We start from the raw sequence: 27,924 nt of genomic DNA on the forward strand, positions 1-27,924 counted from the left end.
TTGCCCTAAATAAGTGACTTATGATTGCCCTTGGTTTGTTGGAGTTTTCCTTTAATTATAGGCATAAACACCCATCTCCTTCTCACTCATGTAATGAGTTTCAGCCTTGTGCACCTCAGTTAAAGAGGGGCCCAGGAGAATTATGGGTAGCTGAGCAGTCTTCCTGTTCCAAGTTGCCACGGGGCTCTTGGAAGAGTGGGTCCTTTATGGGGAGAAGATAATGGGCAAAAAGTGCTCTTGATTGATAGACCAGTCACAGCATTCTCTTTCCTATAATAATAGAGTTGTTCACTAGAGCCATTCATTAAAAAAATTCCAAATTTCTTCCACACCACCCCACTTGGTGCTTCAAATCATTGCATATGCCCCTGTCCTGTCCGCTGTTCTTGCAAACTCAGCGTGGAGCCTTTTGGTTCTGGGAAGACTTTCTAGGTTATTAGGAGAGACTAGGAAAACCTTCCTTCCTCTACTTGTATTTCTTCCGTGTCAGAAGAGAGAAGTGGATTTTATGGAGAGGTACAGAGTGTCTTGGGGACCAGTGCCTGAAACAGGGCTCCTCAGAACTAGATGGGAATTCATGGCTTGATGGTTTTGTCCCCACCTGTCCACACTCCGCCTTCCCCTCCAGTGCCCTACATGACACCTGGTCAAGGGTTGGATGAGAGAAACTGTTGCAGGAAGTACTGGTAGTTTTCCCTGTTGCCCACCAGTCCCGCAGCACCTCCCCGGCAGGAGGACAACCACTTTCTCCACATGCTCTCCAGGCATTGGTGCTGCTCCAGTGGTTGTCTTTCCTTCCCCAAGCCCTGGGTGATAGCAGTTGCCCATTGGGTGGTGTAAGTACTCCCACTGGGACCTGTTTCAAGCTCCCGTTGTGATGTCCCTGAATGGGGAGGGACTGACTGCCCAAATCCCTGAAAATTTAACGCTCTGTACCAGCCACTCAGCACACCACTGCCCCAGGGCAGACGGTGGGCCTACAGGGCCCTGGGTTTGAGAAGCGTTCTCCATCTTCCAGGGAATTTGCCCTTCTAACGACAGGACATTTTACAGGGACAGTTCTTGGTTCCGGGTCTTTTAGGGGACACGGTAATGAAGAAACAGCAGGGATGTTGCGGGGGGGGGGGGGGGGGTGGGTGAGGGGGGCCTGGGAGAGGGGGGTCAGTGGGGAGTCTTCATTCCCAACTCCTGACCCTGACTGCTTTGAGAGAAAGGCTTGGACCCAGGGAGCAGACAGATGTCGGTCGGGGCAGGAGTAACTGATGTGTGGGGGCACTGGGGCATAAAGCTTGGGCAAAATGCGAACCGAGTCACTAAGCGCTGGTTTCTCTAGCCAGCCCACGCCTCCTGCCTCAGCTCAACGCCACTCCCTCCCCGCCAAGTGGCTCTCGGTTCAGGAGGCGGGACCGAGTTCTCTGGTGGCCCCTGGAGGCTCGGGGCTGCAAGCTTTGGGAGGCTGGAAGGGGAGAGAGGGAGGGGCGCTGACTGGGCAGTCCAAAGAGGAGGGGGCCTTTAATAGGCTCGCCCAGCGCCTGGTTTGCGGCGCCGCGAGTGGCAGCGGTTCGAAGAAACGGCCCGAAACCTGCCTCTCGCTCTCGGCTGCAAATCTCCGTCCTTGCACTTGACAGCGATTGTACTTAAGCTCCCAGGGCGCGCTTTGCTTGGAAAGGCACAGGTAGGAGGCGCGGGCTGCTCGGTGCACGCTCACCGCTTTGGGAGGAGTCTCCCTCCCTTTGCTCTGCTTTCTGGGAGCTACGGACTGCCCCGGAGCGTTGGTGGTTCCCGTGCGCCTGCTGCAAGGAGACGCGCCGGCTGCCGGGAAGCCGGGCCGAGCCCTTCCGAGACCGCGGCAGTGCGCTGCCCGGCGCCATGCTTCTGCTGGGTATCTTAACGCTGGCTCTCGCCGGGGGACCGGCTGGAGGGTCAGAGCCAGATCAGGAGGTGGTGGTCCCCATCCGACTGGACCCGGACATCAACGGCCGCCACTACTACCGGAGGGGTCCCGAAGACTCCGGGGATCAGGGACTCATTTTTCAGATCACAGCATTTCAGGAGGACTTTTACCTACACCTGACTCTGGATGCTCAGTTCCTAGCGCCCGCCTTCGCCACTGAGCATCTGGGCGTCCGCCTCCCGGAACTCACCGGGAGCTCTCCAGACTTGCGACGTTGCTTCTACTCTGGGGACGTGAACGCCGAGCCAGATTCTTTCGCCGCTATGAGCCTGTGCGGAGGTCTACGCGGAGCTTTTGGCTACAGAGGCGCCGAGTATGTCATTAGTCCGCTCCCCAACGCCAGCGCGCAGGCAGCACAGCGCAACAGCCAGGGCGCACACCTCCTCCAGCGCCGCGGCGTCCCCGGCGGGCCTCCCGGAGATCCCACCTCTCGCTGCGGGGTGGCCTCAGGCTGGAACCCCGCCATACTGCGGGCGCTGGACCCTTACAAGCCGCGGGGGACCGGCTTGGGAGAGAGTCGCAGTCGGCGGAGGTCCGGGCGCGCCAAGCGCTTCGTGTCGATCCCGCGGTACGTGGAGACACTGGTGGTGGCGGACGAGTCAATGGTCAAGTTCCACGGCGCGGACCTGGAGCATTATCTGCTGACGCTGCTGGCCACGGCGGCACGACTCTACCGCCATCCTAGCATCCTCAACCCCATCAACATCGTCGTGGTCAAGGTGCTGCTTCTCGGAGACCGCGACACAGGGCCCAAGGTCACGGGCAACGCGGCCTTGACGCTGCGCAACTTCTGCGCCTGGCAGAAGAAGCTGAATAAAGTGAGTGACAAACACCCAGAGTACTGGGACACGGCCATCCTCTTCACCAGGCAGGTGAGTTGATCTGTCACCTCTTTGGACCCCAATAGCCCCATTTTCTTAGGGTCACCGCCCTTAGCTCTCCAAATGCCCTTTGTGCCAAACAAGTGACCCCAGGTTAAAATTCTGTTGATCTCTTCCGACTCCCACTTTGGATCTTCCAGGGACAGGCGGTTCCTGAGCTCCGTGGAGCTTCGGCTCCAGTGCATCTGGATGCACGTGGGCGGCCGGAGGAGCGCCCGCTACTTCAGAAGGTGTTGGCCCGGCGTGGCCAATCAGCGCCTCCTCGATCAGGCGCCGAGGGGCCGGAACCCAGGAAGTTGCCGCCCCGGAGCCGCAGTGTGTCTCCGCGGCAGATAGGAGGCGCTCTGAGGATGGTGTTGGAGGGGTCGGGAAAGGTCCGCCCCTTTTCAACCCGGGCGTCTAAATCCTTTCAGATATCTCTTCGCAGGCTTCTCTTCTCTTCTTGTAAAACTGGAAGAGTGATGCAAGCATCCCAGTTCAGAGCCTGGCTTCATTTCCTCTGGGCATGTTCAGTTATCCTCTGTCCTGGGCCTGGAAAACCTGGATTGGGATGGAGGGAATCATTTGGGATATTTTGTGGTTGAAATGGAAAGGACAGACTCAAGTACCGGGAGCATTCCGTCCTTTGTTGCTGCTTCTCCCGTACCCTCCTGTGCTGGCCCGCCTTTTACCTGAGGGGATTCCAGTCCATTCAGAGCAGGCAATCTAGTTAGGGCACCTGTTTGGAGTTGGAGTTTCTAGTGGAGTTTCACTTGGAGCAGAGTTGGGGAAAATCTCTCAATTTTCCCATTTCCTTGTTGGTCCAGGGTGACCCGTTTGCCCTGATGTGTGCTGTGGAGCAGAACAGGCAAGGTTGCTCGTAACACCGACTCACTGAAACTTCCAATGACCACACTTAACGGTAGTGCTCCAGCTTCTGTCCCTGGCGGTGTGCAAGTGGTGTGAGCTTGGTAAAGAGCATCCGGAGACCCCAGGTGCAGGATTGGAAAGATACTGAGTATGGGGCTTAGAAAGATGGTCAGATCACAGAAGCAGCTCTGCCTTTTGCTATGGGTCTGTGAACATTTACATTCCTAGATATTGGAGTGATTGGGTACTGTGAAGTTTTTGGATTCCTGTAATTTCTCAGATTCATGGATGGGGCTGGGAGGAAGACGGGCATCCAAGTGACCTGGTTCCTCTGATTTTAGGGGCTGCAGCTCGAATCTGTGCCATGCTCTTGTTTTGTTATGATCACAACCACGTCATTCTGGGGATGGCCTAGAATCCTTGGTTGCCTGTGGGGCTCTCACTCCCCACTCTTTCCAAAGGCCACTCAGAGCTGTGCTGGCACACATGGGGCTGGAGCTAACGTCTTCCACACTAACCCATTTGGCACCGCTTGTCCCCTCCTGGAATTGAACTTCCTCCTTTCCCAGCCTTCTCCTCCCACCACCTGGTTTCTCTAGGGAGGTCTTTGGCCTGAGTCTGTTTCCTTGCACTCATTCTTCCAACTGAGGTCTGTAGAGCTGCCACTGCCCCTACACACACTGCTTGAGTCATGGGGAAACTGCAGAGGAGGTGGCTTCCACCTCTGCACACAGACCAACTCGGCAGTCAGATTGCCGGGGGGAAAAAAAAAAGCAAAGGCCAAGAACAGGATATCTTAATGGGCAAAGCAGCTGTTGGCCCATCTGCTACCTGGGATGCCCCTGTGGAGGTCACTCTCGGCTTCTAAAGTAACAGACCTCAGTCTCCGCCGCTTAGTGGCTAGGCTGACTTTTGGAACCAGCCCTAGGAAGAGGACTCCTGCTGGGAATATGGGCCACACCACCAGAAGGATTCACCTTTTGAAGAAGCAGCAATCAAGCAGCGTGACAACTTCTGTCTGTCAGTGGTGTGTGCGAGACCCGGGGGCTACGTTAACCGTGCATAATGGGGACAAGATGCACGAGCACTTGGGTCAGAAGGAGTGATGTGCAAGATGCGACTTTTAGAAGTTATCTTTCTCTTAGGCGTCTAGAGGGCGAAGCTGGAAAGTGGGGAGGCTGTGTTGGCAGGACCGATACCCAGGTATGTGCTTAGTGCTTTAGAGTGAACATCTCTCTCTCGTCTCCTTGCTGTCGCAGACTTTAGGGCCTGCTGCATTCTCAGGGTCTTAGGAACTACTCATTCCTGAACTGCCCTGGGGAAGGTACAGTACGTGATGAGAACAGAGCACGCAGCTGCTCTTTGTAGACCAAGGCAGATGCGGTCTCCGGGAACCAGGAGTCTCCTGCTGTCCTCCAACACAAGAGGAACTTCTGTAGTACTTTGTAAGGGTTAGTAATACTCCTTTAACTCAAACATGAGCTTCCCTGATTATTATAATGTTGGTGTAATCACTGCTTTTTCAAACTAAAATTGGAATATGTATATCTATATAAATATACATATTGATTTCTATGAAGATGACATTGATCCTTGAACAGCATAGGTTGAACTGCATGGGTCCACTTGTATGTGGACTTTTTCTGATACCGTACAGTACTCTAAACGTATTTTCTCTTTTGATTTTCTTAATAACATTTTATTTTCTCTAGCTTACTTTATTGTAAGAACACAGTATATAGTACATACAGCATACAAAATATGTGTTAATCTGGGGCGCCTGGGTGGCTCAGTCGTTAGGCGTCTGTCTTCGGCTCAGGTCAGGGTCCCAGGGTCCTGGGATCGAGCCCCGCACCGGGCTCCCTGCTCTGCGGGAAGCCTGCTTCTCCCTCTCCCACTCCCCCTGCTTGTGTTCCCTCTCTCGCTATGTCTCTATCTGTCAAATAAATAAATAAATAAAATCTTTAAAAAAATATGCGTTCATCGACTGTTATCGGTAAGGCTTCCGGTCAACAGTAGAGTATTTGTAGTTTAAGTTTTTGGGGAGTCAGAAGTTGTATGTGGATTTTCGACCGCATGGGGTTCAGTGCCCCTAACCCTCATGTTGTTCAAGGGTCAATTGTATATAGTTTGTTTGGATAAGAAGTTTTCAGAAATGTGCTTATTTTGTTAATCACCTTTTGTCTGTAATGGATCTTGAACTGTCAGACATCTTAGGGTCACCTATTCCTTGGTCCCCCCAGAAAATTCTGAGAAATGGCTAGTTACTCTGACTGATGGTACTCTAGCTGTGGTTTTCACAGGGAGGAAGCGGGAAAGGGTTGGGCTTGGTCAGACTGTATTTCCTCCTGTGAGGAAGAGGTGAGCGCAGCTTCTGGAGAGTTCCAGGTGCCGGGTACCTGAAGGGGGGTGGCGTAGGAGGATCAGGACTGGCAGGCACCGGAGCTTCCCCTTCGGGCCCACCATCAGAGTTGTTGTGTGTTTAAACAAGGCTGGGCCAGGCTATGGGGAGACACTGCTGTCCTCTTGGCAGGCAGAGGGAGGGGCGTGGGGCGTTGAAATCAAAACACTGGGAAGACGTGACCCAGGGAGGAGCCTTTGCTGTGTGCAAAGGAGAAAAAAAGAAAAAGATCAGACAACAAGCATCTTGACAACTTGAGGAGTTTACTTAAAGATTCAGAGTAAGTTCATGTTCCTGGAGAAGGAGCACACATCTGATTTTGCAAAGCAATCAGTCTCTAGACTCATAACAGCAGGGTGAGGTCAGCACGGGACTGGAACCAGGATCTGCGGAGAATTAGAGCCAGTCTTTCTGGGTGGACATTCATTTCTATGAGAAGAAACGTTTCTATGGCTTCTTGTTGCCGTTGGCAGCAGGAGCGGGATTTGGTGCTGGGACGTAGTAGGAGTCCCAGCTAAGCCTGAGCTGTCTTCTCTCTCTTTACCTCTGATGCCTCTGCTATCTGGGTAACTTTGTGGTAGACCTGGTTTCATGAATTTGTTCTACATTTTAAAAATACTTATCGAGCATCTGTTATTTCCAGGTACCGTCCTGGGTTGTGGAGGTACAGATATTAAGATGTGGCTCCTGGCTTTCGGGAATTCACCGAGTATCAGGGAGCCTGACAAGGAAATAGCTCGTTACACTAGGGTGTGTTAAGGGCCATGAGGGAGACATGGGCCCTCTGTCCAAAGTCCAGTGGGAGGCATTCTCCTTGCTTCGGAGCCAGGGAAGCCTTCCGGGATGGGGTGGGGGAGGAGGGACGAGGGGCAGGTGGCAAGGAGGCACTGGGATGGGAGCTGGTGGCGATGGGAAAGGAAGCTTGTTTCCTGTGTTGCAGGAGCCTCTCTCCTCCATTCCACCATCTGTTTTGCTATTTGTAACATTTTCCCCTTTGAACGGACTTGGTCTTGTAGGATTTACAGTTTGTGGTTTTTCTGCCGGCTTATTCCTTCATTTATGTTGTTTATTCTGTTGCGCTTAGTACCCCCGTGTGCCGTTCCCTCGTCCCCTCCTTCCCTCACCGTTTCTTCCTGTGCTCTCTTTCTCCTCTTTAGAGATTCTCCAGGGCAGGCTCCTTGTCATCTTTCTCCTCTCTTTTGTTTCCTTCATTCATGTCTTCACCCTTTCTGCCTCTCAGTCCCAAGCTTGGCCCTTACCTTGTTGTTTTGGTCTTGAGCTGTACTACATTTTGTGTGTGTGTGTGTGTGTGTGTGTGTGTGTGTGTGTGTGTGTGTGTGCGGGGAGCATACATGTATCCCATACTGTGCAGAGTGGAACAGCACTCTGGAACCTCATTTGAAATAGAGGCCAGTTCTTTCTATAATAAACAACTTGCCATATGGCAGTGAAATTTAGTGTTCAATAAAAAAAGGTTAATAAAATGATAATATGTATTTTATACATATCTCCTAATACAATAAAGAGAATCGTCATTTTGTCAGGGTCTTTTTTGAAGTCAGGCCTTGGACGATATTAGCAGAGAGGGGCATCTGTAATTTCGGTATTTAAGAGTTTGTAAATTTTTATCACCGAATGGAAACTCAACTCTACTTCTAGGAGGGAGAAGGTTGGGAGGAGAAAGAGAGAGGAAGGGTTGGAATGCAGTTCCTCCCTGACTTGGAAGGTGGTTGCTCTTCTCCCTCCTTCTTTTACTTATACCAAATAAGAAAAGCTGTATTAATGGTGGAGGATGGTGGAGGTTGGGGGAGGTAGTTTGGAGGAAGGAATGTGTACCAGAATCTCTCTTTCTTTTTTTTTAGTTTTTATTTAAATTCCAGTTAGTTCACATACAGTGTAATATTAGTTTTAAGTGTACAATATATATATTTTTTTTACATTTTATTCATTTATTTGTCAGAGAGAGCAGGAACGCAAGCAGGGAGAGCGGCAGGCAGAGGGAGAAGCAGGCTCCCCGCTGAGCAGGGAGCCCAATGTGGGACTCGATCCCAGGACCCTGGGATCATGACCTGAGCTGAAGGCAGACGCTTAACTGACTGAGCCACCCAAGCATCCCTCGGGTGTACAATTTAGTGATTCAACACTTCCATACATCACCGGGTGCTCATCACCATGAGTGCACTCCTTAATCCTCCTCTCCTCTGGCAATCATCGGTTTGTTCTCTATAGTTAAGAGTCTGTTTCTCGGTTTGCCTCTCTCTCTTTTTCCCCTATGATCATTTGTTTTGTTTCTCAAATTCCACAGATGAGTGGAATCATATGGTATTTGTCTTTCTCTGATTGACCTATCTCACTTAGAATAACGCTCTCTAGCTCCATGTCATTGCAAATGGCAAGATTTCATTCTTTTAATCGTTGAGTAATATTCCACCATATGTATATACCACACCTTCTTTATCCATTCGTCAGTCAATGGGCATTTGGGCTCTTTCCATAATTTGGCTATTGTAGATAATGCTGCTGTAAACACTGGGAGGAATGTGCACCAGAATCTTTTTCTTCTTCTTCAACACTGGTTGAATCACGAAGGCAAATGAGGTTTTTCCCCTCCTTTGGTCCTGCTCTTGTCCTACCTTTGACCTTCTTGGTAGATGTTTGGGTCACTCTTGGTGCATACCCCCCACCCCCACCCCTTGCCTCGGTGCCTATCCTTGGTTGTGTGGCACAGTGGAAAGAACACAGGCTTGGAGTCAGGCAGAGCTGAGTTTCAGTCTTGGCACTTGACTTTTAGCAATGGACGTGGAACGAATCAGCCATTTGAACTTCACTTTCCTCATCGATAAAAGGATAATGATGATGACAATGATAATGAACTTAAAGGCAGTATCAAGGACAAGTTAGCAAATGTTCCAGAATAGGCACCCAGTTAATGGCAGCTGCTGTCATCGTTACCTTCGTGGTCACTCAGCACGTGTTTGTTGTTGTTGAATAATTACCTACAGGTCCCTTGCCAGAACTTACATTTGGGATAGCCCTAGTTTTAAAGCAATCTGTCGCATTGCACCTGCAAGTATACTTAATATTTGTCTGTTTTTGTGTGGAAACCGTGGCCCCAGCATTTGCCATCCCCACTGACTTGTAAACTCCATTAAGCAAGACCTTTTTGTATCTTTGTAGCCCCTCCAGTGGGCCCCTGCATGCAGCTGCCGCTGTTCAGTATGTATTCATGGGAGAAAGGCACTGATGTTAGCAAAAGGACTGTGTGTGGCTATGGGTGCTTAGGTAGTTCACCTCCCTTACTAGGGATCATTAATCCAGCGTTCGTAGCTGTCAGGCTGCAGGGTTGGGAGAGGGAGTCTTAGGTTCTTCTGGCATTTGTTCTTGGCTCTTTGCCATCTGTTTTTGCCCTGGAGAAAGGAGAGGCCCCAGCGAGGAGCCAGCAGACATGGTGCAGAGCAGGGATGGGGTCAGTGTGTCAGTGCAGGTGTGGGGCAAGGAACCAAGAGCTTGCTCAACCAGGAAGGGGGTGCAGGCACTGCGCCTAGAGCACTCTTGGCTCTCAGTCCTGCCATTTCCCTCTCCACCGACCTCTCCCAGGTCTCTTCCCACTCAGTGGCCAATGTGAGCTTTGGGGGCTCAGGGTAAGGGGTGGACAGTCTTGTTATCTTGAGATTCCCTAGCCCCTTCATTCGTGGGGTGCCTCTGTGCCAGAAGCAAGACCAATGCAAGGGAAGGATTCAGCTCTGAGGCTGCACTTCTGGATTTCAAACTTTACTCTGCCTCTCCCTTCCCGTCTAACGTCGGGCTCACTGAGCCTGTGCTAGTATTTTACCTTCTCTGAGCCTCATCGGTAAAATGGCGCCTAATAATGGCATCTCCCTCATAAAGCCTTTGTGAAGATTCAATGAGCTAATACAGGACTCTTAGAACAGTGTCTGGCTCATAGTAGCAACTCAGTAAGTGTCCACTACCAACATCATGTTAGGTGTGTACCCTCTCTTGAACTGATGATTTCCGGAGACAGCTTGGTCTTCCGGCAAGCTTCAGATTTCTCTTCTTCCTCATTGAGATAATTCCGGTCTTGGTTGTCTCAGTCTCCCACTGTGATGCCATTTTGTACACCTTGAGGAATTTATATTCTAGCGAAACCGAACCTGCCGATGGACGTGACCGGGGTGCATTCTCTTCTTCACCAGGCATCCTTAGCCACATTGCCCAGACACCCAGAATCGCAATCCCATGCTTGGGGATTACAAACAGCAGTGGGTTTGGGGTTGGACAAGGAAATACGGTGATGCATGACAGAAATCCAGATGAGAAACAAGTCAAGGTGCAGTATTAATACCAGTGCGGGGTGGTTTTCAACAGTAATTATGGTATCCTGACTAGTGTGCTGTGGTTCAGACTGAAGACCATTGCTGGCCTTGGTGTCAAGAGGCATGGGGTCCCGTTCCCATGTTAATAACTGTGTGGCCTTGGGTGAGCAATCTCAGTCCACCGAGCTTTAGTTTCCCCATCTGCAGAATGAAAGGATGGCTCTGAGGTTGTGTGAGTGTGATACTCGGATGCTATAGTGTGGCCCTGAAAATGAGCCCTGCCCTTCCATGAGTAGGAAGTTGGCTACATGAAAACATGTGTCTTCTGCTACATTAAAAAAAAAAGTTAACGTGCTTGATTTCTGTGGGTCCTCCACCCTCCGTACTGCTGGAAAATATGAGCATCTCAGTAAATGAGAGGAGGTGACAAGGAGGCCTGTGGGGAGTCCTGGTGGGGTGTGGTGGGAGCGAGGGTGGGAAATGTGGATTGGGCCACTGCAAGGTGCTTGCCTGCTTGCTTTCTCTCAAACTGTGGCTCCAATCCTAAATTATTTTATGAAGAAGGACAGTTAGAAAACAATAATCTGGGAGGGCTAGGTTCTTGGCCAAGATGATTCTTGGGTCATCTGGAAAAGCAGCCGCAGCTTCAAGGAGAAATGGCAAATTACCAGAAATAGTGAGGTAGGTAGGGGTTGGGTGGGAAGTGCCTACACCCTCCAGGCAGAAGGAACCCAAAGAGTTTCTATTCCTGGAGACAAGTGCCTGAGCTGAAGAGGTTAAAGCAATTTGAGTGCATCTGAGTTCATTCCAGAAGGGTGGAGACGTTCAGTGCCACAAATGAGGCACTTCTGAGCCCTGCGCACTCGTCTGTGGGCGTTCAAAGAACTCAGGTCCAGCGATTCTTCACTGAAGTCCCTGACTGGGGGAAGAGGGACAGGCAGAGCCTCTGACCCCAAACAGCTGCATCTTCCCACAATGAAGACACTGGTTACTGCAGGCTGGCTGCTTTCAACTACCCCCTGACCCTCAGGAAATCTGCCGGCTCCTTCCTTGTTCCTCTTGTTTGATCCAGGGAAACTGGGATTTCTTGATGGAAAGAACAGGTTGCTCCTGGCCAGGAAGGGCCTGCAGCTGCATGTCTTCACTCCAGAGAGAATCCACCCTCCCAGAGAGGAAGGAGGTTCTTGGCTTTAAGGACCTTCCAGCATCACAGGCGGGCTTCTGGGCAGCAGAGGTCCAGTGGCTGAGCTGTCAATCTGGCCTCACCATTTCTGCTGAGCAGGGCAGTGGCTAGGACTCTGCATGTCCACGTGGGTGACCTTCTCTTTTCTGGGAGTTAGTGTCATGGGTTAGTAGACAAGATCAGGGTTCTTTCCGTTCTAAAGTATATCATTCTGTGTGTTCCTTTTATAACCTAGAGGGCCAGAAGGGGCCGAGCACCCTGGGATCAGGGCAGGAGCAGAGGCTTAATTAAGGCACTGGTCCAGTCTGGGTTCTAGTTGAGAATTGGCCCTTTTTCGGAGGAGGAAACTGAGGCCTCGAGGAGAGAAGTGACCTGCCAAAGTCACACATCTACTTCGTGGTGGGGCCAGGACAAGAATCTAACTAACCTTCTTGGTTCTTCCTCCCATGCCCGTTCTCTTACACAAAGCCAGCAGTGAGTGTGCATGGTGGCCCTGGGGCAGTGTCGTGTTTGTCCTACAGGTTCTCCTTATGGGCTGTGACCACCAGACAAGAGTTTTCAGAGACTCCTGCCTTAGTGGGGATGCTATACTGTAGTGTCCAGGGACAAATGGGCCCAGTTCCCCCACCCCCTGCCCCATGCCCCCATGCAAACCGCCATTCCTTGCCTCTTGGTCCCCTGCCCCCTTTTCCCTCCATTCACAGGCTGTTCCATGCGACCCAGTCCTGTTTCTCAGCAGTCATAGTCCCTAAACTGCTTGCCTGGTGAACTTCCCCTCCCAAACTCTTCTAGGTTTCAGAACTCTAGGGGAAGGAGAACTTTCTGGAAGGGTGAGCCTTTGGAGAGGGAAGAGTATTTGGAAGAGAGGGAATTTGAGGTTCACCCCAGGGGTTCCTCGAAGTGGCAGACGTGCCACATGTGAGCCCAGGACAGCAGATCAAGGCTGGGCATGCATCACTCATTGTTGACCCGTGTACTCTGGAGTCTGATCGCCCTCTCAGTTCTTTGGCCAGAGAAACTGTTAACTCATTAGGAGGTGTGACTATCACCTGACCGTGGGAAGCCAAGTTTGACTGCTCAGGTGGTAAACTTCTGAGTGCTCTGGATTAAATTTTGCTGATTTTCTGTACTCTGACCACTTTCCTCCTATGCCCCCTGGCCCCACTAACTCTGCTGCCCACCTTTCCCCCCAGGTCAGCATGTGCCTGCACACGCACGTGCACATAGCCCTAAAGAGAACGAAAATTGAGAACAGTTCTGGGTGTGTTTACGCGGACACCTTGGCTCCCATGGAGAACACACACAGCTCTTTCTCCGGAGAGTTAACTTAGGAGTTGCTGAGCAATCAGCTTTGACGTGGTGGAAAGAGCGCTGATGATATCCAATCGTGCAGACCCCAGTGTATGTTTCTGCTGCGTGACATGGACCTCTCTAAGCTTCAGCTTCCTTGTCTGCGCAAGGTGCTAATAGCTGTCATTCTTCCGGTGGGCTGTTGCGAGGATGAAATATGGTCATGCGTGTGAAGTGCACACACGATGTCAGCATTTAATAAATCATCACCATGATTAACTATGAGCATGAGCCTCAGTTTTCACCTTTGACAAATAGGTATAATAACATATCTGCCTCCTAACGCTGCTGGGGATGATGATACCTAGAGTAGTTTCTTGTTAACTACAAAGAAAGGCAAGGATGTAATGAAGACAATCCCGGTATCACTGATTCAACAGGGTCTTCTCTTTTAAGTGATAAGTATCTTATCCTATTTCCAACTTCTGGGCTCTTAAGGTATGTAGGTGCATTGCTGGCCCATGATGCTCAATAAATTCATTGAGATATCCGCCGCCGGTACCCCATTTTGCCCTTCCACGTCCCCGGAAGTGCTTCCCAATAGGGTTGTTGCAGGAAGTCCTAGCGTCCGCTGCAAGTTTTAGTACAAAAGGAGCGACTATCTTAGGCGGTGATCCATTTCTTTTTTCTTCCTAGCAGCCACTGAGTCAGGGGTCCCCTTGAGCTTCTGCAGCCAGTTGAGCTGTGTCCGGATAGCAGCTCGTATCCACCTCAGTCTGCTCCCTCCCAGCCCAAGGAAGCCAAATCTCTGGTTTGGGCGGGTCCTTGGCCCGTGACCCTTTGGCTGAGAATCTGAGCTTAATTCATGGTTGTCCAAAGGCAATCGCTCAGCAAGGACTGAGGCGGCTCAGGGCTGACTCCGGATGAGGAACACACTGGCCTTCCGCCCCCACCTGCCTCAGTTAGCCCTGACCAGAACCTCGCCCAGCTGTGGAACTCACCGTTTTCTGGTTTGGAAATCTGTCTCTATATAAAGCAATGGCCTTGTGGTTTAATTCTATACCTCCTTACAGGATCTCCCTGAGTAGGATTTGGGTAGAATCTTCTTAGAGAGCCACAGGGCTTTCTTCCTGAAGCCTCCTCCCTCAGCCTGTGTTGATTCCATGAATAGCCCTGCAACCCCTTGGGAGAAAGGACCTGGCTAGGAAGGTGCTGGGCTTGGTTGGACAGGGAGCGGGGATGAGCTGGAACATCCCATAGGATGCCTTTTCTTCCCATCAGGTCCCTTCTGTACCTGTCACTAATTTCTGGCTGGCTTCTGCTTCCCCCTCCCCACCTCGGCAGGACCTGTGTGGGGCCACCACCTGTGACACACTGGGCATGGCTGATGTGGGCACTATGTGTGACCCCAAGAGAAGTTGTTCTGTGATCGAGGATGATGGGCTTCCATCAGCCTTCACCACTGCCCATGAACTGGGTAAGGCTAGAGGGGGTTCTTGGGTGGAAGGGGGAGGACTCCCTCCTGGGGCTTTTCTGGGTTTGTCCTGGGTGCTTTGGGCAGGGGGTAGACATTTGTCTTTGCTTCCTCATGTCCTAAAGCCTTAGGGAGTCCTTCTTAGGGTCAGAGTCTGCCTTAGCAATGGCTTTGTCTTATTTTTTCCGATTACCCCAGCCCATTTGGCCAGCGATATTGTCTGACTCAGCAGTCAGAATATCTCATCAATTAGGCACTAAGCGGAGACGATTTTAGATACCCTGCTGTCCTCACTGAGCCCACAGCCTGATGGGCAGGACCGAGGACCCAAGAACACCATCTTGACATTTGCAAAGCAGTCTATCACTAGGTCAAAATGACCAGCCTGAAAATTGCGGACGTAGGCTCTCCAGCTTTCCTGGCTGATCCCCCGTCCTTTTAAAAGTGCAGAGCCCACGTCCTTCCGCCTTGTGAGTCCTCTTGCCTCACCCCATAGGCCACGTGTTCAACATGCCCCATGACAACGTGAAAGTGTGTGAGGAGGTGTTTGGGAAACTCCGAGCCAACCACATGATGTCTCCAACACTCATCCAGATTGACCGTGCCAACCCCTGGTCAGCCTGCAGTGCTGCTATCATCACCGACTTCCTGGACAGCGGGCACGGTAAGCCAGGGGGACAGAGGAGGGGTTTGGGTGCTGTCCCTGGAGAGAGTGCTCACCACCTCTCTGGGCCTGTCTTCTGTTGTCTAAGGCATGCATGACCCCAAAGAGTCGGGCTCTCAAGGGGGTCCATTCCACTGGACCTTGCTTCATTGTCTCCCTACCATTTAGACTCTGGGCCAGCCACGTCCCACCTTTCTCAACTCCTCTCTCACGAATGCCCTTGGCTCCCTGCAGGCGACTGCCTCCTGGACCCACCCAGCAAGCCCATCTCCCTGCCTGAGGACCTGCCAGGGGCCAGCTACACCCTGAGCCAGCAGTGTGAGCTGGCCTTTGGCGTGGGCTCGAAGCCCTGTCCCTACATGCAGTACTGCACCAAGCTGTGGTGCACCGGCAAGGCGAAGGGGCAGATGGTGTGCCAGACCCGCCACTTCCCCTGGGCAGACGGCACCAGCTGCGGCGAGGGCAAGTTCTGCCTCAAGGGGACCTGTGTGGAGAGACATAACCTCAATAAGTACAGGGTGAGTGTGTGGGAACTGCGCAGCGGGGCTGCTGGGAGGCAGGGGGCAGACTCGGAGGCCTCCAGGGGCAACGGGTTTGCAGCGCTTTGCCTCTGTTTCCCTGTCTGTGGTCCTCTCCCCGTCTTGACTCTGAGACTGGAGACAAGACATACGGTACGTCGGAGAACTTGCTGAAGCCTTCCTTAGACATGTGAGAGAAGTCTCGCACGGGGTGCCAGGAGGCCTAGCCCTCGGCTCTGGGCCTCATCCTACCTGGGGAGGAGCTCTGGACCCAAAGCCCAACACTAGCTATTCGACATCCCTCACTTGTTGGCTCCTTCCAGCCTCCCCTTATCAGCTATTTCTGAGTGTGTTTTGTTTCCAGGGAGCTCTGGGCCAGAGGTGAGCCAGCCTCAGAGCTGAAAGGAAGCAGATCCCTGGGCAAAGCTGCAGTAATTTGCTGCATCCCGAACCCAGCTTTGCTTTTTGTCAAGATTGTTTTTTGGAGCTGAAACATAATAGAGCAAAAGTTATTTTTTTCCTGGTAAAAAGGAATAACAGTTGAATCAGAACAAATCCCAAACCCCACATGTTCTCTGAATATAATAAACTCTGCAGGTCTGGGGTTGGGGTCGCAAAGGGATTGGGACTTTGTCAGACAGGAATAAGACATCCATCCTCTCCCTTGATCCTGGTGAGGATGATCCCTTTCCCACCCCTGCCGCGGCTGCAGAGGGGCTGGACTGGGGGGTTTTACGTACATGGACGCATCGGCTGCCCTGAGCTGGGTTTGGTACACAGTTATGTAAAATCCTTTTCTGTGTTTTGGAAACCTGTATTTAATTAAACCATTAGCCATTTATTGGGCACCAGCCCACTGTATTTAGGGAACTGTGTGAGGTACTGTGGTAGTCAGCAAAAGAAATAAAACCCTGGGCTGTCTCTCAGTGGGCTCGCAGTCTAGTGGGGAAACTAGAAATGTTACTATGGTCCGAGACACAGAGACGTGTGTGTTCTGTGTTAAGACTGAAGTGTGAAAACGTGTCATGGGAGACCAAGGGATGGGAGATTAATGATGATTAGAGAGGTCTGAACAAACTTTGGTGAGGAGGTCAGATTTGGAGAGAGCCTTGAGGGATGAATAGGCTCTCTCATCAGGCAGAGATGGAGCAAAGTTAGGGAGGTGGGGCAAGCTGGAGGGCTGGATGGGCAAGGACTCTATGGGAAAGATCTTTGGGGGCATGGTTTAGGGCTAGTCTGCGGTTGCCTTGACCATCAGGCTGTGGGTTTAAACTAGAAGGTCCTGAGGACAGGCCAACCGTGGTCAGCTCCTTCTCTTGGGAAGATGAGTCTAGTGGATAAAGATGTTGCCCAAGAGGTTATTGGATATAGGAAATGTGATCTGAGAAGCATATAGAAAGACAGTCTATCAGCAGCAAAATCCACTGTGTCCTCAGTCTCTTCTCTGGACAATCCCTTCACCACCCTGGCCCTTCACGGAGGACACTGCCCTGATCAGCAGATGTCAAAGCACAAACCTTATCTTCCTACTCATGCAGCCTCCCTGGCCTCCCGGGATCTCAGCTGCAAGAATCACACTCTGATCACCAAGGCCCTGTTGTCCAGCCCTCTAAATTTTGGACTCCAACAATTCTTCGGTCCCACTTGCTCTTCTCATGCCCTCATCAACCTTCTTCTTGAGATTCCATGGACCATTGTTAAAATCACTCCTTCGTGTACACTCATGGCTCCCATGTTCCTGCCTCTCTCAGCTATACTCGCTTGGATAAGGCACTGCCCTGGTGGAATCCAGCTCCCATGTGTTCAACTGTGCCACTGTGGGTGAGTGTGGCTGGAGAAAGACATGGAACTGTGCTCAGCGGTCTCAGTTTGAACTAATAACCTGACAATGTAGGTGGGCCCGCCCTCCCAGCGTCCTACACGATCACGTCACACCTTCGCCTCTCTCCTCCATTACCGACTCTTTCTCCTCATTTCCACTTTTGCCAGTGACCTTTATTTCTATCTCATTAAGAAAAAAGAAGCAATCAAGTAATCAGAAGAGAACTTCCACCAACTCCCACCGCCACATCCGCCGTCCGCCCTGCTTCGGTGCCTGTAATATCTACCTTTCTTCCTTTGCGATGAATGAGCTGTCCACGCGCTCATCGGAGGCCCGGCGCTGTGCTTTGCACTTAGGATACTGTCCCCTCTTTTCAAGGAAAGCACTCCTTTAATTCTTCCATCTCTCTTCTGCAGTGTCAGATTTCCCCTCTCTTGAGTGGAATCATTCCTATCAGGATACAAACTTGCTGTAATTCCTCCCACCTTAAACAAAACTTCTCCTAATCCTACTTCCTCTCCATAAATCACAGTGTATCTCTCCGACTCCCCTTCCCACAAAGTTCCTGGAAAGAGTGGTATGAAATTCCTCTCTCCAGTTCGCGTCTTGCCATTTTTTCTCTGGAGCCCATTCCAGTCTGGCTTTCAGTCCTACTCTCCCTCTAAAAATAACTCTCACTAAGGTCGCCAAATGGCCTCTACACTGCTGAAGTCAGTGATTGATTATCATTCCTCATATTGCCTGACCTGTTAGCAGCATTTGACACAGCTGATTACCGTCTCCCTTGGGAACACAGGCTCCACTGTGTCTTGGTTTCCCTCTTCCCTTACTGGCTGCCCCTTCTGGTCCCCTTCACTGGGTCTTCCTCACACTCTTGCTTTTCCAATGTTAGGCATTCTAGCTCTGTCCTTAGCCCTTGTCACTATCCACACTGACCTCTTAGGTGATCTAGACCAAAGGCTTTAAGTACCATTTACGTTTATACGTTGAAGTCCCCCAGATTTGTATCCCCAGCCCAGACCTCTGTCCTGAACTACAGACTGGCATGCCTCACTGGATCTTGATACCTCCATGTGGATAACTGATAAGCATCCTAAACATAACATCTGTAAGACCAAGCTCCTGATCATCTGTCCTGAACCTGCGTTGGCAACTCCATCCTCCCATTGCTCGTGCCAACCCTTTTTTCTCTCACATCCATCCGTTATTTCAGTAATTTCTGTTGACTCTATCTTCAAAATAGAGCCAGAATTGAGTCTTTTTTTTTTTTACTACCTTATCTTCGATCACCCTGTGCCAAGCTACCTTGGATTATTGGTCTTGCACCCTAACTGATCTCCTTGTTGCTGGTCTTGCTCCTCACAGATTGTTCCTACCATAGCAGCCAGAAGGATCCTTTAAAAGTAGGTTAGGTCATGCCACATGCTCAGAACCCTTCAGGGGCTCTCCTCCATGCTCAGGATGGTGAGCCCTATCTCTGCCTTCATTTCCTGCTTCTCTTGCTCTTGTGATGCTGGAGTACTCCAGGCCCCTCCCTCCTCAGGGTCTTGGCATTGCTCCCTCGGCCTAGAGTTCTTTCCTCATATCTGCACGAGTCCCTCCCATACTCCCTTCAGGCCTTTGCCCTGCTGTCACCTCTGCAGTGAAGCCTCTGTGACCCCCTGTAATATAGAGCAGCCCACCTCACCAAGGCCCTCCTTCCGTCCCTCTCTCCCACCTGCATTTAGCCCCTCCTGACATTCTGTATGCACAGACTTATTTTTAGTTTTTTCTGCTGGGATGCAGTCACTTCGAGGGCAGGGATTTGCTGCACATGGCGCCAGCCATTAGTAAGAATTCAACAAACATTTGGTGAATGAATGGCACATGGCAGGGCAGGAGTGTTTTCTGAGGGATGAATGTTTTCTGTAGGAACAGGTAGGAAAAAATGATACCAGGCTAAAAACAATAGTAACAACAACAACAACCACAACCACACAGCATCATCTCAGAAGCCACAGAGACAATGTTAAGAACTGAAGAAAAACTGGAGACTACAAGGTCTAAGCTTAGACTCTTTCAGTTTATGGATGGTCATCTCTTTGAGAGAGAGCTTCTCTGATGTGATGGGGACCAAGCCCATATTGCAAGGAGGGAGGAGGTACTGAGGAGGGAGGAGGTACAAGGAGCAAATGTAGACCCTCTTAGGAAATGGAAGGCTGGAATGAGGTGGGGCATTATTGGAGGAAGAAGCGGGGCTATTGGCAAGTGTTTCTTTCATAGGAGGAGAGACATGGTGACACAGTGAAGCAAGAACTATAGGACAGAAGGGCAGACAGAATAACTATGCTGCATGTGGGCATAAGTTAAAGTATGTAAATGACATGCAGCCAGTTCCTGATTAGCTCCATGCGGGTTAGTCACTTTGGATGATGGATGACAGCATTTTAATCCCAGGCTTGTACAACTGGGCTGCTTCCTCCGTTGCCTGACTGATGTGCGTTCAGGGGATGAAAATTTGCTTTACTGGCATCCTGAGAAAAACATAATGAGGAGGATACATTTTCTATCCCTTCTCCACCCTCTTAAAAAATGAAACAACACTGCCTAATTCACCTCAAAGCCAAATAGAGTTTTGGGATTGCTTTGTAGTTTCCTATCCTCGTCTCCTCTGAGCACAAACATTAGAACCTCTTATGGTGAAAATTTCTCAAATTCAGCCGCTGATTGAGCCTAAGATCTGGTTCAGTCTGGGTTGGAGAGAAGTCGGAATTATGGAACATTTACAAATAAAAATATTCAGATGTCTATGGCAACAAGGTTTCCTGGCAAGGCTGGGGACTGCCTCTGCCGTAGATTTAGAGACTCTTGTAAATACACTAACAATAGGTAAGGAGAAACTTTGAACTCTTGTTCGGTGGCAAGCACAGTGCTAGGAATTTTCATACACGTTGCATCATTTAAACTTCTGTCTGATCTCACACCTGAGTATTATTGGCCCCATTTTTGCAGATGAAGCGCTTGAAGTTTAAAGAGGTTTTACTACTTGCTCAAGACCACCCATATGGTGAGGGCAGACGTGATGATAGAATTTGGCCACCTGACCCCAGAGCCCAAAGAGGTCTCTCTTCTGAGCAACCGCATTTATAACTGGGTGTAGTTGACATTTGCTAATTACCAGGTTGAAGTGTTGTGTGGGCGCCGTGTACGCTGACCATTTGCTTGTCATTTTTCCCTTGGGATACACAGTGGATTTCCTTCCGGTGGGATGGAATCATGGAGGCTGTACCCGTGTAACTCTTCTGCAGGGTCAGGGTGTGGATGTGCATCCCAACCCCTGCAGGAGTAAGACGGACTCTTTCTCATAGGTGGACGGCTCCTGGGCCAAATGGGAGCCCTATGGCGCCTGCTCGCGCACCTGCGGTGGGGGTGTGCAGCTGTCCCGGAGGCAGTGCCGCAACCCCACCCCTGCCAACGGGGGCAAGTACTGCGAGGGAGTGAGAGTGAAATACCGATCCTGCAACCTGGAGCCCTGCCCCAGCTCAGGTGAGGAGGGGAGGGCCCCTCCCCCTGCCCCCCCCCCTACTTTTTGGCTGCAAATTACGCAGTCAAGATTTCTCTCCCCTAGGGCGAAGTCTGGAAGTGCCGAGGAGCAGATTCCTCTTGGCATCACTTCTTTGCCCACTCCCCTTGGGCAGGAGTGTTTTCTTCTTGATGCTTAGGCTGGGATGCTAAGTGGCCCAAGGGTATGACACACCAGATGGCCCTTTAGTTAAGAGCTTACAAGCCCATCTTCATAAGCAGGAATTCTTTATCCAGGGTCCATGAAATTGGGTGGGAAGGAAATTACATCTCTATTTTTACTCGCCTTTTTTTATTTCCTTCAATTAGAAATTTAAATATTTTTTTTTACTACTCTATCTAAAATTTATTATTTCTTTTAATCAGGCAACAAACTATAATACTACTAGCAGTACGCGTGACTCTGTCCCCAATAGAAATTGTGGATATTTTCATATGACTGTTCAGTTGTTGGGGTTTCTCAGAATGCCATTTATTGTCATCACTACTTGAAAATGACAGTGGTTATTAGACTCATTACTGAATCTTGTTATGTAACGGGTTAACAAGGAAGTGCAAATATCACAAATATGTTTCAATATATATTGATAGTTGTGTATCATATAATTGGTATTGTTTGTAACCTATGTAATTTATTTTATCCAACTTAATAACATTCTGAAAATAGTTTCAAAAGACTGCCGAAGGGTTTGATAGCCCAAAACTGTCCGGGATACCTGTTATAGAGGAAATCAAAGGCCAGATTACTGTGGAAGGTGGCACAGTGCCTGGGGGATGCATGATCCTCTGTGACCTGCATCCTTTGGTCCTAGCCTACTTTAGTTCTTTGAGATGGGGTGGCGTCAGTGATGAGGATAACTTGGCTGAGGGTAAGAGCTGCTGAGAGCCACAGGTGGCTGAGCATCCTGGGGAGGGGTCTACCCGCACCGCCCTTCCCTTTAGCTTCCTGCCTGTGCTTCCTCCCTCCTCAGCTTCAGGCAAGAGCTTCCGGGAGGAGCAGTGTGAGGCTTTCAATGGCTTTAACCATAGCACCAACCGGCTCACCCTCGCCGTGGCATGGGTGCCCAAGTACTCCGGCGTTTCTCCCCGGGACAAGTGCAAGCTCATCTGCCGAGCCAATGGCACCGGCTACTTCTATGTGTTGGCACCCAAGGTGAGTGAGCGTGGGGCAGGAGACCAAAGCAGAGAGAAAGTCTTTGGGGATGCATCCGGCTGAGCTGCCCCTCTCTCCTTTTCTCCCCTGTGGGGGGCACTGCAGGTGGTGGATGGCACACCATGCACTCCTGACTCCACCTCGGTCTGTGTCCAAGGCAAGTGCATCAAGGCTGGCTGTGATGGGAACCTGGGCTCCAAGAAGAAATTCGACAAGTGTGGGGTGTGTGGGGGCGACAATAAGAGCTGTAAGAAGGTGACAGGCCTCTTCACCAAGCCCATGTGAGTTCTGGGTCCTGGAGCAGGGGGAGGAGGGCTGAGTGGAGCTGACCCCAGGCGGTGAAAGCTTGGGTCAGACTGGGATAAACGGGCAGTGCCCTTACTGTAGAGGCCACTTGGACTCTTCTGCGAGTGTGATATTCATTCATTTCTCCATCCATCCATCCATCCGTCCATCCATCCATCCATCTATCCAGTAGAGATGAATGCTTGCAGAGTCCACCCCTGAAGAGGAGAGGCTAGTGAGGGAGATGGCAGAGAGTCATTAGGGTCTATCTAGAGTTCTAGAGTAAGACTCACCCATGTTTAAATCTCAGTTCCCCATTTTCTGGATGACCTTGAGCATGTGACACAATCTTTGGAATTCTGGATTTGCTCACTTATACGTGGGTATGACATGAATATATTTCCTGTCGTGCTGTTGTGAAGAATAAGGGTGTTAATCCAAGTAAAAAAAGCTTAGCGTTGTACTTGGTGCATAATAAATGCTCACTAAATGTTCATGATGATAATCACAAAACAAAACATGCCTGGAAACAGATGTGACAGCCTCCCCGTCTCACTGAGGCTGAGGCTCTGTCCTCAGGGATGAGATTGAGGTGAGAATGGCAATAAACAGCAGAGCAGGAGGCTAGGACCCAGGGATTCCCCCTTCCTGGGAGATGTGTGCAGGGTCAGCTGAAGAAGTGTCACTAGGCCTCTCTGATTCCCACCTCCAGAGCCTGGGGCTCCTGGCTTTCTGAAGTCCAGCATATTCCCTTTTATTTTCAGGGGGAATGTGCTCCTTGGAAAGTCCTGACCCATGCTCTGGAAGAAGCTGGGGGAAGCAGAGCCCCCGAAGTCTCAGTTGAGCAGGGATATGGTGGGCTCTGAAAACTTGGGAGTCCAAGGCCTAGATGGCCGTCCAGGAGTCTTGGCTGCCCCCTCTGGACGCAGCGCTCTCTGCTGGGCCCCTAGCTGGGCAACTTTTCTGGGAACTGGGACTGGGGGCACTGCAGGTGGATGGCGTTCGCAGGGATCTGAGAGGGAGGCCAAGTGGAGAATTAAAGGTAAACACTCCCAGACTTGCTTCACTGGCTAAATGGCAGGTGCTCCTTTCACAGACTAGTGGAGCTGGAAGGAGACTTAGAAATCATCTACTTTGACCCCCTCGTTGTATAGGCGAGGACACTGGAACCCAGAGAGACTGATTTGCTTGAGCCACCAGGGAGTTGGTGTCCAAGGCTTGATCTGGGTGCCCGACTTCAGGGCCAGTGTATCTTAATGGGGTGTCTGGCCCCAGCTTTGGACTCAGGGATGGTAGACTTATTGTTTTTGCCCCTCCTCCTCATCCTTCTCACCGTTAATATATGTTAAGTGCTTACTGGGTGGCAGGTCCTATGCCATAGGCTTTATGTGCTTTAAGGAGGTATGTGTGAGTATGATCTCCATTTTCCAGGTGAGACAACCGAGAAGCTAAGTGACTTATCCAAGGCCACTCGCTGAGTCAGTGGTAGGGATGGATCTGGCTCCAAAACCTTGGCTTTACTTTGCCTTAGAATTCACCACGGTATAGAGGCACTGGGTGGCACAGTCGGTTGAGCATTTGACTCTTGGTTTCGGCTCAGATCGTGATCTCATGATCTCAGGGTCATGAGATCGAGCCCCGCGTTGGGACTCTGAACTCAGTGGGGAGTCTGCTTGAGATTCTCTCTCTCTCCCTCTGCCCCTGCCCCCGCCCTTGCTCTCTCTCTCTCTCTCTCAAATAAATAAATAAATGTTTTTTTCTTTTTTAAAAAGAATTCACCACAATATAAATATACTGAAGAAAAAAGATCGCAGGGCGATACAGCCAGGGTATGTAGCTCTAGATGATGTGGTGACACTCTCATACCGCCTTTCAGTTTGTGTGTCCCCCTGACCTCCCTTGGGGTGGTTGAAGCCATCTGGATAGTCTCTGTACCCTCCCTGCCATCTTGGTGACCTGCCACTGGGTTTGTGAAAGGGGAATCAGCTGTGACTTCGGTGGGGAACAAGGACCTTATGTCCAGGCATCTGTCTAAGGCACAATCCCCTTTCCCACCCCAGGCACGGCTACAATTTTGTGGTGGCCATCCCCGTGGGCGCCTCGAGCATTGACATCCGCCAGCGTGGCTACAAGGGGCTGATTGGAGATGACAACTACCTGGCCCTGAAGAACAGCCAAGGCAAGTACCTGCTCAACGGGCACTTCGTGGTGTCGGCCGTGGAGCGGGACCTGGTGGTGAAGGGCAGCCTCCTGCGCTACAGCGGCACGGGGACGGCGGTGGAGAGCCTGCAGGCTTCCCGGCCCATCCTGGAGCCACTGACCGTGGAGGTCCTCTCCGTGGGCAAGATGACGCCACCCCGGGTCCGCTACTCCTTCTATCTGCCCAAAGAGCCTTGGGAAGACAAGGCCTCCCACCCCAAGGACCCCCGGGGCTCCTCTGTGCACCACAACAGCGTCCTCAGCCTCTCCAATCAAGTGGAACAGCAGGACGACAGGCTCCCTGCGCGCTGGGTGGCAGGCAGCTGGGGACCTTGCTCTGTGAGCTGTGGCAGTGGCCTGCAGAAGCGGGCGGTCGACTGTCGCGGGCCCCCCGGGCCACGTGCGGCATCCGCCTGCAGTGCAGCCCATCGGCCAGTGGAGACAAGAGCCTGTGGGGAGCCCTGCCCGACCTGGGAGCTCGGCACCTGGTCGCCTTGCTCCAAGAGCTGCGGCCGGGGGTTTAAGAGGCGTCCACTCAAGTGTTTGGGCCCCGGAGGGCGGCTGCTAGCTCGGGACCAATGTAACCTGCGCCGGAAGCCCCAGGAGCTGGACTTCTGCATCTTGAGGCCGTGCTGAATAGGACCGTCTTTTTCTCCTCCTCACTCTCTGCCCCATTGGTGCTGCCAGGGTTCTGGCCAGCTGGAGGGCCGTGGGTAGAGGGCAGTGGCCAGGGGTCCAGGCCATGACGTCACCCACTTCGAGGGACGAGGACCACGGGACGGGGTGAGAGGTGCCCTCCTCCTCCCTGGCCTGGGCGGGGGCAGCCAAGTGACTAACGCACGAGTCTACCTCACTCCCGGCTCCTCCAGGGCCCAGGCTCTGGGAGAGGCTGAGAGGTGCGGGCACTGGGCAGAGGCGCTGGGGCCCAGTTTCCGAGGGACCTGGAGGATGGGCACCTCCCAGGCAGAACTTCAGGGACCTTGGCCCCCGTAAGGGAGGCCACAGGCTGCTGGAAGAGCCATGGCCCAGCAGCTTGGCACCCTCAGGTGGCCCCGGGGGCTCTAAGCCGTTTCTGAACAAGGCAGGTTTTTATGGTGCTGTCAGCCCCCCTTTTCTTTCTGACTGACAAGGACTGAATAATAGAAAAAAGGCTGGTGTGGGCAGAAGCCTGGTGGGAGAGTGGGATTAGGTATAACTGGAGCCTGGTCTACCCCATTTGGAAAGAAGTTTATGTGTAGGGGGAGTCGGGAGCTTTCTCATCTTCCTTCTACTCCTGGCCCTCCCTCAAGAGCCCCTTCTTCTTCCTGTTTGTCCAGGACGTCAGGCTGCGGGGTGGGCTTCCCAAGTATGTGCCCTCTGAGGCTTTGCAAATAAGTATAGGAAGTCGATAGGGCGTTTATTGCCTTCTTCAGGAGGGATTGGACCATTAAAAAAAGATAGAAGGGATGATGGATTCTGTGGTGAAGCAGGGAGTTCGAGGAGTGGCCTAGAGGGTTCCGTGTCACCGGGGCTGGGCTTGAGCTTTGCGGGAGTTATCACCCTGGGTTGGGGACGAGGCCCCAGTTCCAATGGCTTCTTCCTCCAGAGAGGCAGGGGTGACCAGGACTGTTGCCCTAGGCTCTGTGTTGCCCCAGAGAAGCTTCAGAGTGGCCACGGTCCTGTCCCCACTAAGAGGGGTGTGGGAGATGCCCAGGAGGGCTAGGTGCTGAACATCCACATGCCTGTAGGTGGGTCTTCATCTGGACAGCTGCATGTGGTCTGGCTTTGGGCACATCACATGGCGTTGCAGTTGGATAACGGGGTTCACTGTTTGCTACCTCAGGCTATGCTCTCTGGGTACCCACACCTGTCCCTCCCCTGGGGCAGTGGTGACCCTGGTGCTTCCAGCAGACCTGGCTGTTGTCCTCTGCAGACTGAGCTGCCCAGACACAAAGATGAGTGTGTGGCACATGGCTGCCTGCTCCCTATAGCCTGGCCACCCACTGGGGCTCCAAGTATGAAGGCAGGACCTCTCTCTTCAGGTGCCTTGGGGACAGGTTTCAGGAGACACAAGAATCAATGACCTGACCCAGAGGCACTTGGCAGCCACCAGTCGGAACGCGTGTCTATCCTAGAGACGTGTTGGGGATGTAGAAACCAGGGTGTTTCCTATAGCTCCAAGTGGGCAGATGTTTTGGGGTTAGAGAGCCTTTGGTCAAGCAGGGTATTTCTTGAGGGTGCAGCTGCTCCAGCATGAACATGGGAGATCCTGCTTCTGAGTTAGGGAACATGTCCTGGACTTTAGTGAGGTGACCTCAGAGCAAGTGTCATCCCTGAGAAAGGGGGTTAGGTCCTTTTATTTGGCTTCCCCTAATAGTCAGAATCCACAAACCAGCCACCCAGGCAAGCCTCTGGGATGGTGCTCCAATCCCAGCCTAACCCTGGGCTGAGCCCTTGACCAGAGCTCCCACAGCAGGGCAGAGGGCGTGCGGATCTCTGAGGCAGGGCAGGAGAATGAAGTGAGGAGGAATCTTCCTCCTTGAATGGGTGAACACTGTGGGGCGGCAACATCCAAAGGGACCCAGGGCGCCAGGGCAGATGTGGACCCCTACTAGCCTAGCCGACGATAGCACTGCACCCCGTGCTTGGTGCATCCATCCTCCACGAGGAGAGGGTGGCGCGGGGGCTGTGCGGAACGGGCAGGGGAATGGGGAGGGTGGGAAGCAAGCTGCCATCCGTGGGGGTGACTGGTCCCCTAGCAGAGCAGCTTTATAAATCATTTCCAGGTGGGACAACCTATCTTGTTCCTGACACAAGCTGGGCCTCAAATGCTCTTTTCTGTCATGATGTTTTTCTTTTTCCTTTTTTCCTTTTTAAAAGAAGTATGACCAAGACAACTTGGGAGGTTTGTCTTATCTTTGACCGTTTTGCTAATCCAACCATGTTCTCCAAGCCTGAGCAGAGACGAGCCTCGAGGTACAGGTTTCTGGTGATGGAATAAAAAGTTAAGGTGGTATCTCATGTCCGTAGAAGACGAGGAAGATTCTGGGGGCTCCAGAAGCTTCTTCCATGGGGTGTGGACCAGTAAGGATCTGGGCTCAGGAGCCCCCTGTCTCCTCTGCCCTTTGTGTGCACTGATTGGAGGAGTCCAGCCTTGTGAGCCTCGCCGTGCTGGAGTAGGGGGCTGGGGCGAGCTGAAGGGCTTGGTTGTTCCCAGCCTGGGAGTTGGCTCCCTAAGGCACTTGACACTGTCACTTACAGAGCCCCCCTTTGTGTTTGGTTCTTTTGCATCCCACGTGCTGCAGAAGGACGGGAGGACTGGGTACTGGCTGGGCTGTGTATACCGTGTATACATGGGAGCTGGTTGCTGCAGGGACAACAGCCTGCTCCTAATA

The 27,924-nt window shown here is 51.7% G+C and overlaps 1 protein-coding gene across 1 annotated transcript; it reads left to right on the forward strand.

The window, feature by feature from the left end:
- The first annotated feature begins 1,366 nt into the window (after positions 1-1,366).
- ADAMTS15 (ADAM metallopeptidase with thrombospondin type 1 motif 15) lies at positions 1,367-27,924 on the forward strand. The gene is made up of 8 exons (XM_025894026.2): positions 1,367-2,826; positions 14,219-14,351; positions 14,845-15,012; positions 15,247-15,530; positions 20,700-20,877; positions 21,885-22,066; positions 22,172-22,347; positions 24,412-27,924. The coding sequence occupies exons 1-8, from the start codon at positions 1,870-1,872 to the stop codon at positions 25,184-25,186; spliced, it is 2,853 nt and encodes a 950-aa protein (XP_025749811.1). The 5' UTR covers positions 1,367-1,869; the 3' UTR covers positions 25,187-27,924.

The sequence above is a fragment of the Callorhinus ursinus genome, unplaced genomic scaffold, assembly GCF_003265705.2.
Source record: "Callorhinus ursinus isolate GAN/ISIS: 27379988/994484 unplaced genomic scaffold, GSC_fseal_2.0 scaffold19, whole genome shotgun sequence".
Taxonomy (NCBI): Eukaryota; Metazoa; Chordata; class Mammalia; order Carnivora; family Otariidae; genus Callorhinus; species Callorhinus ursinus.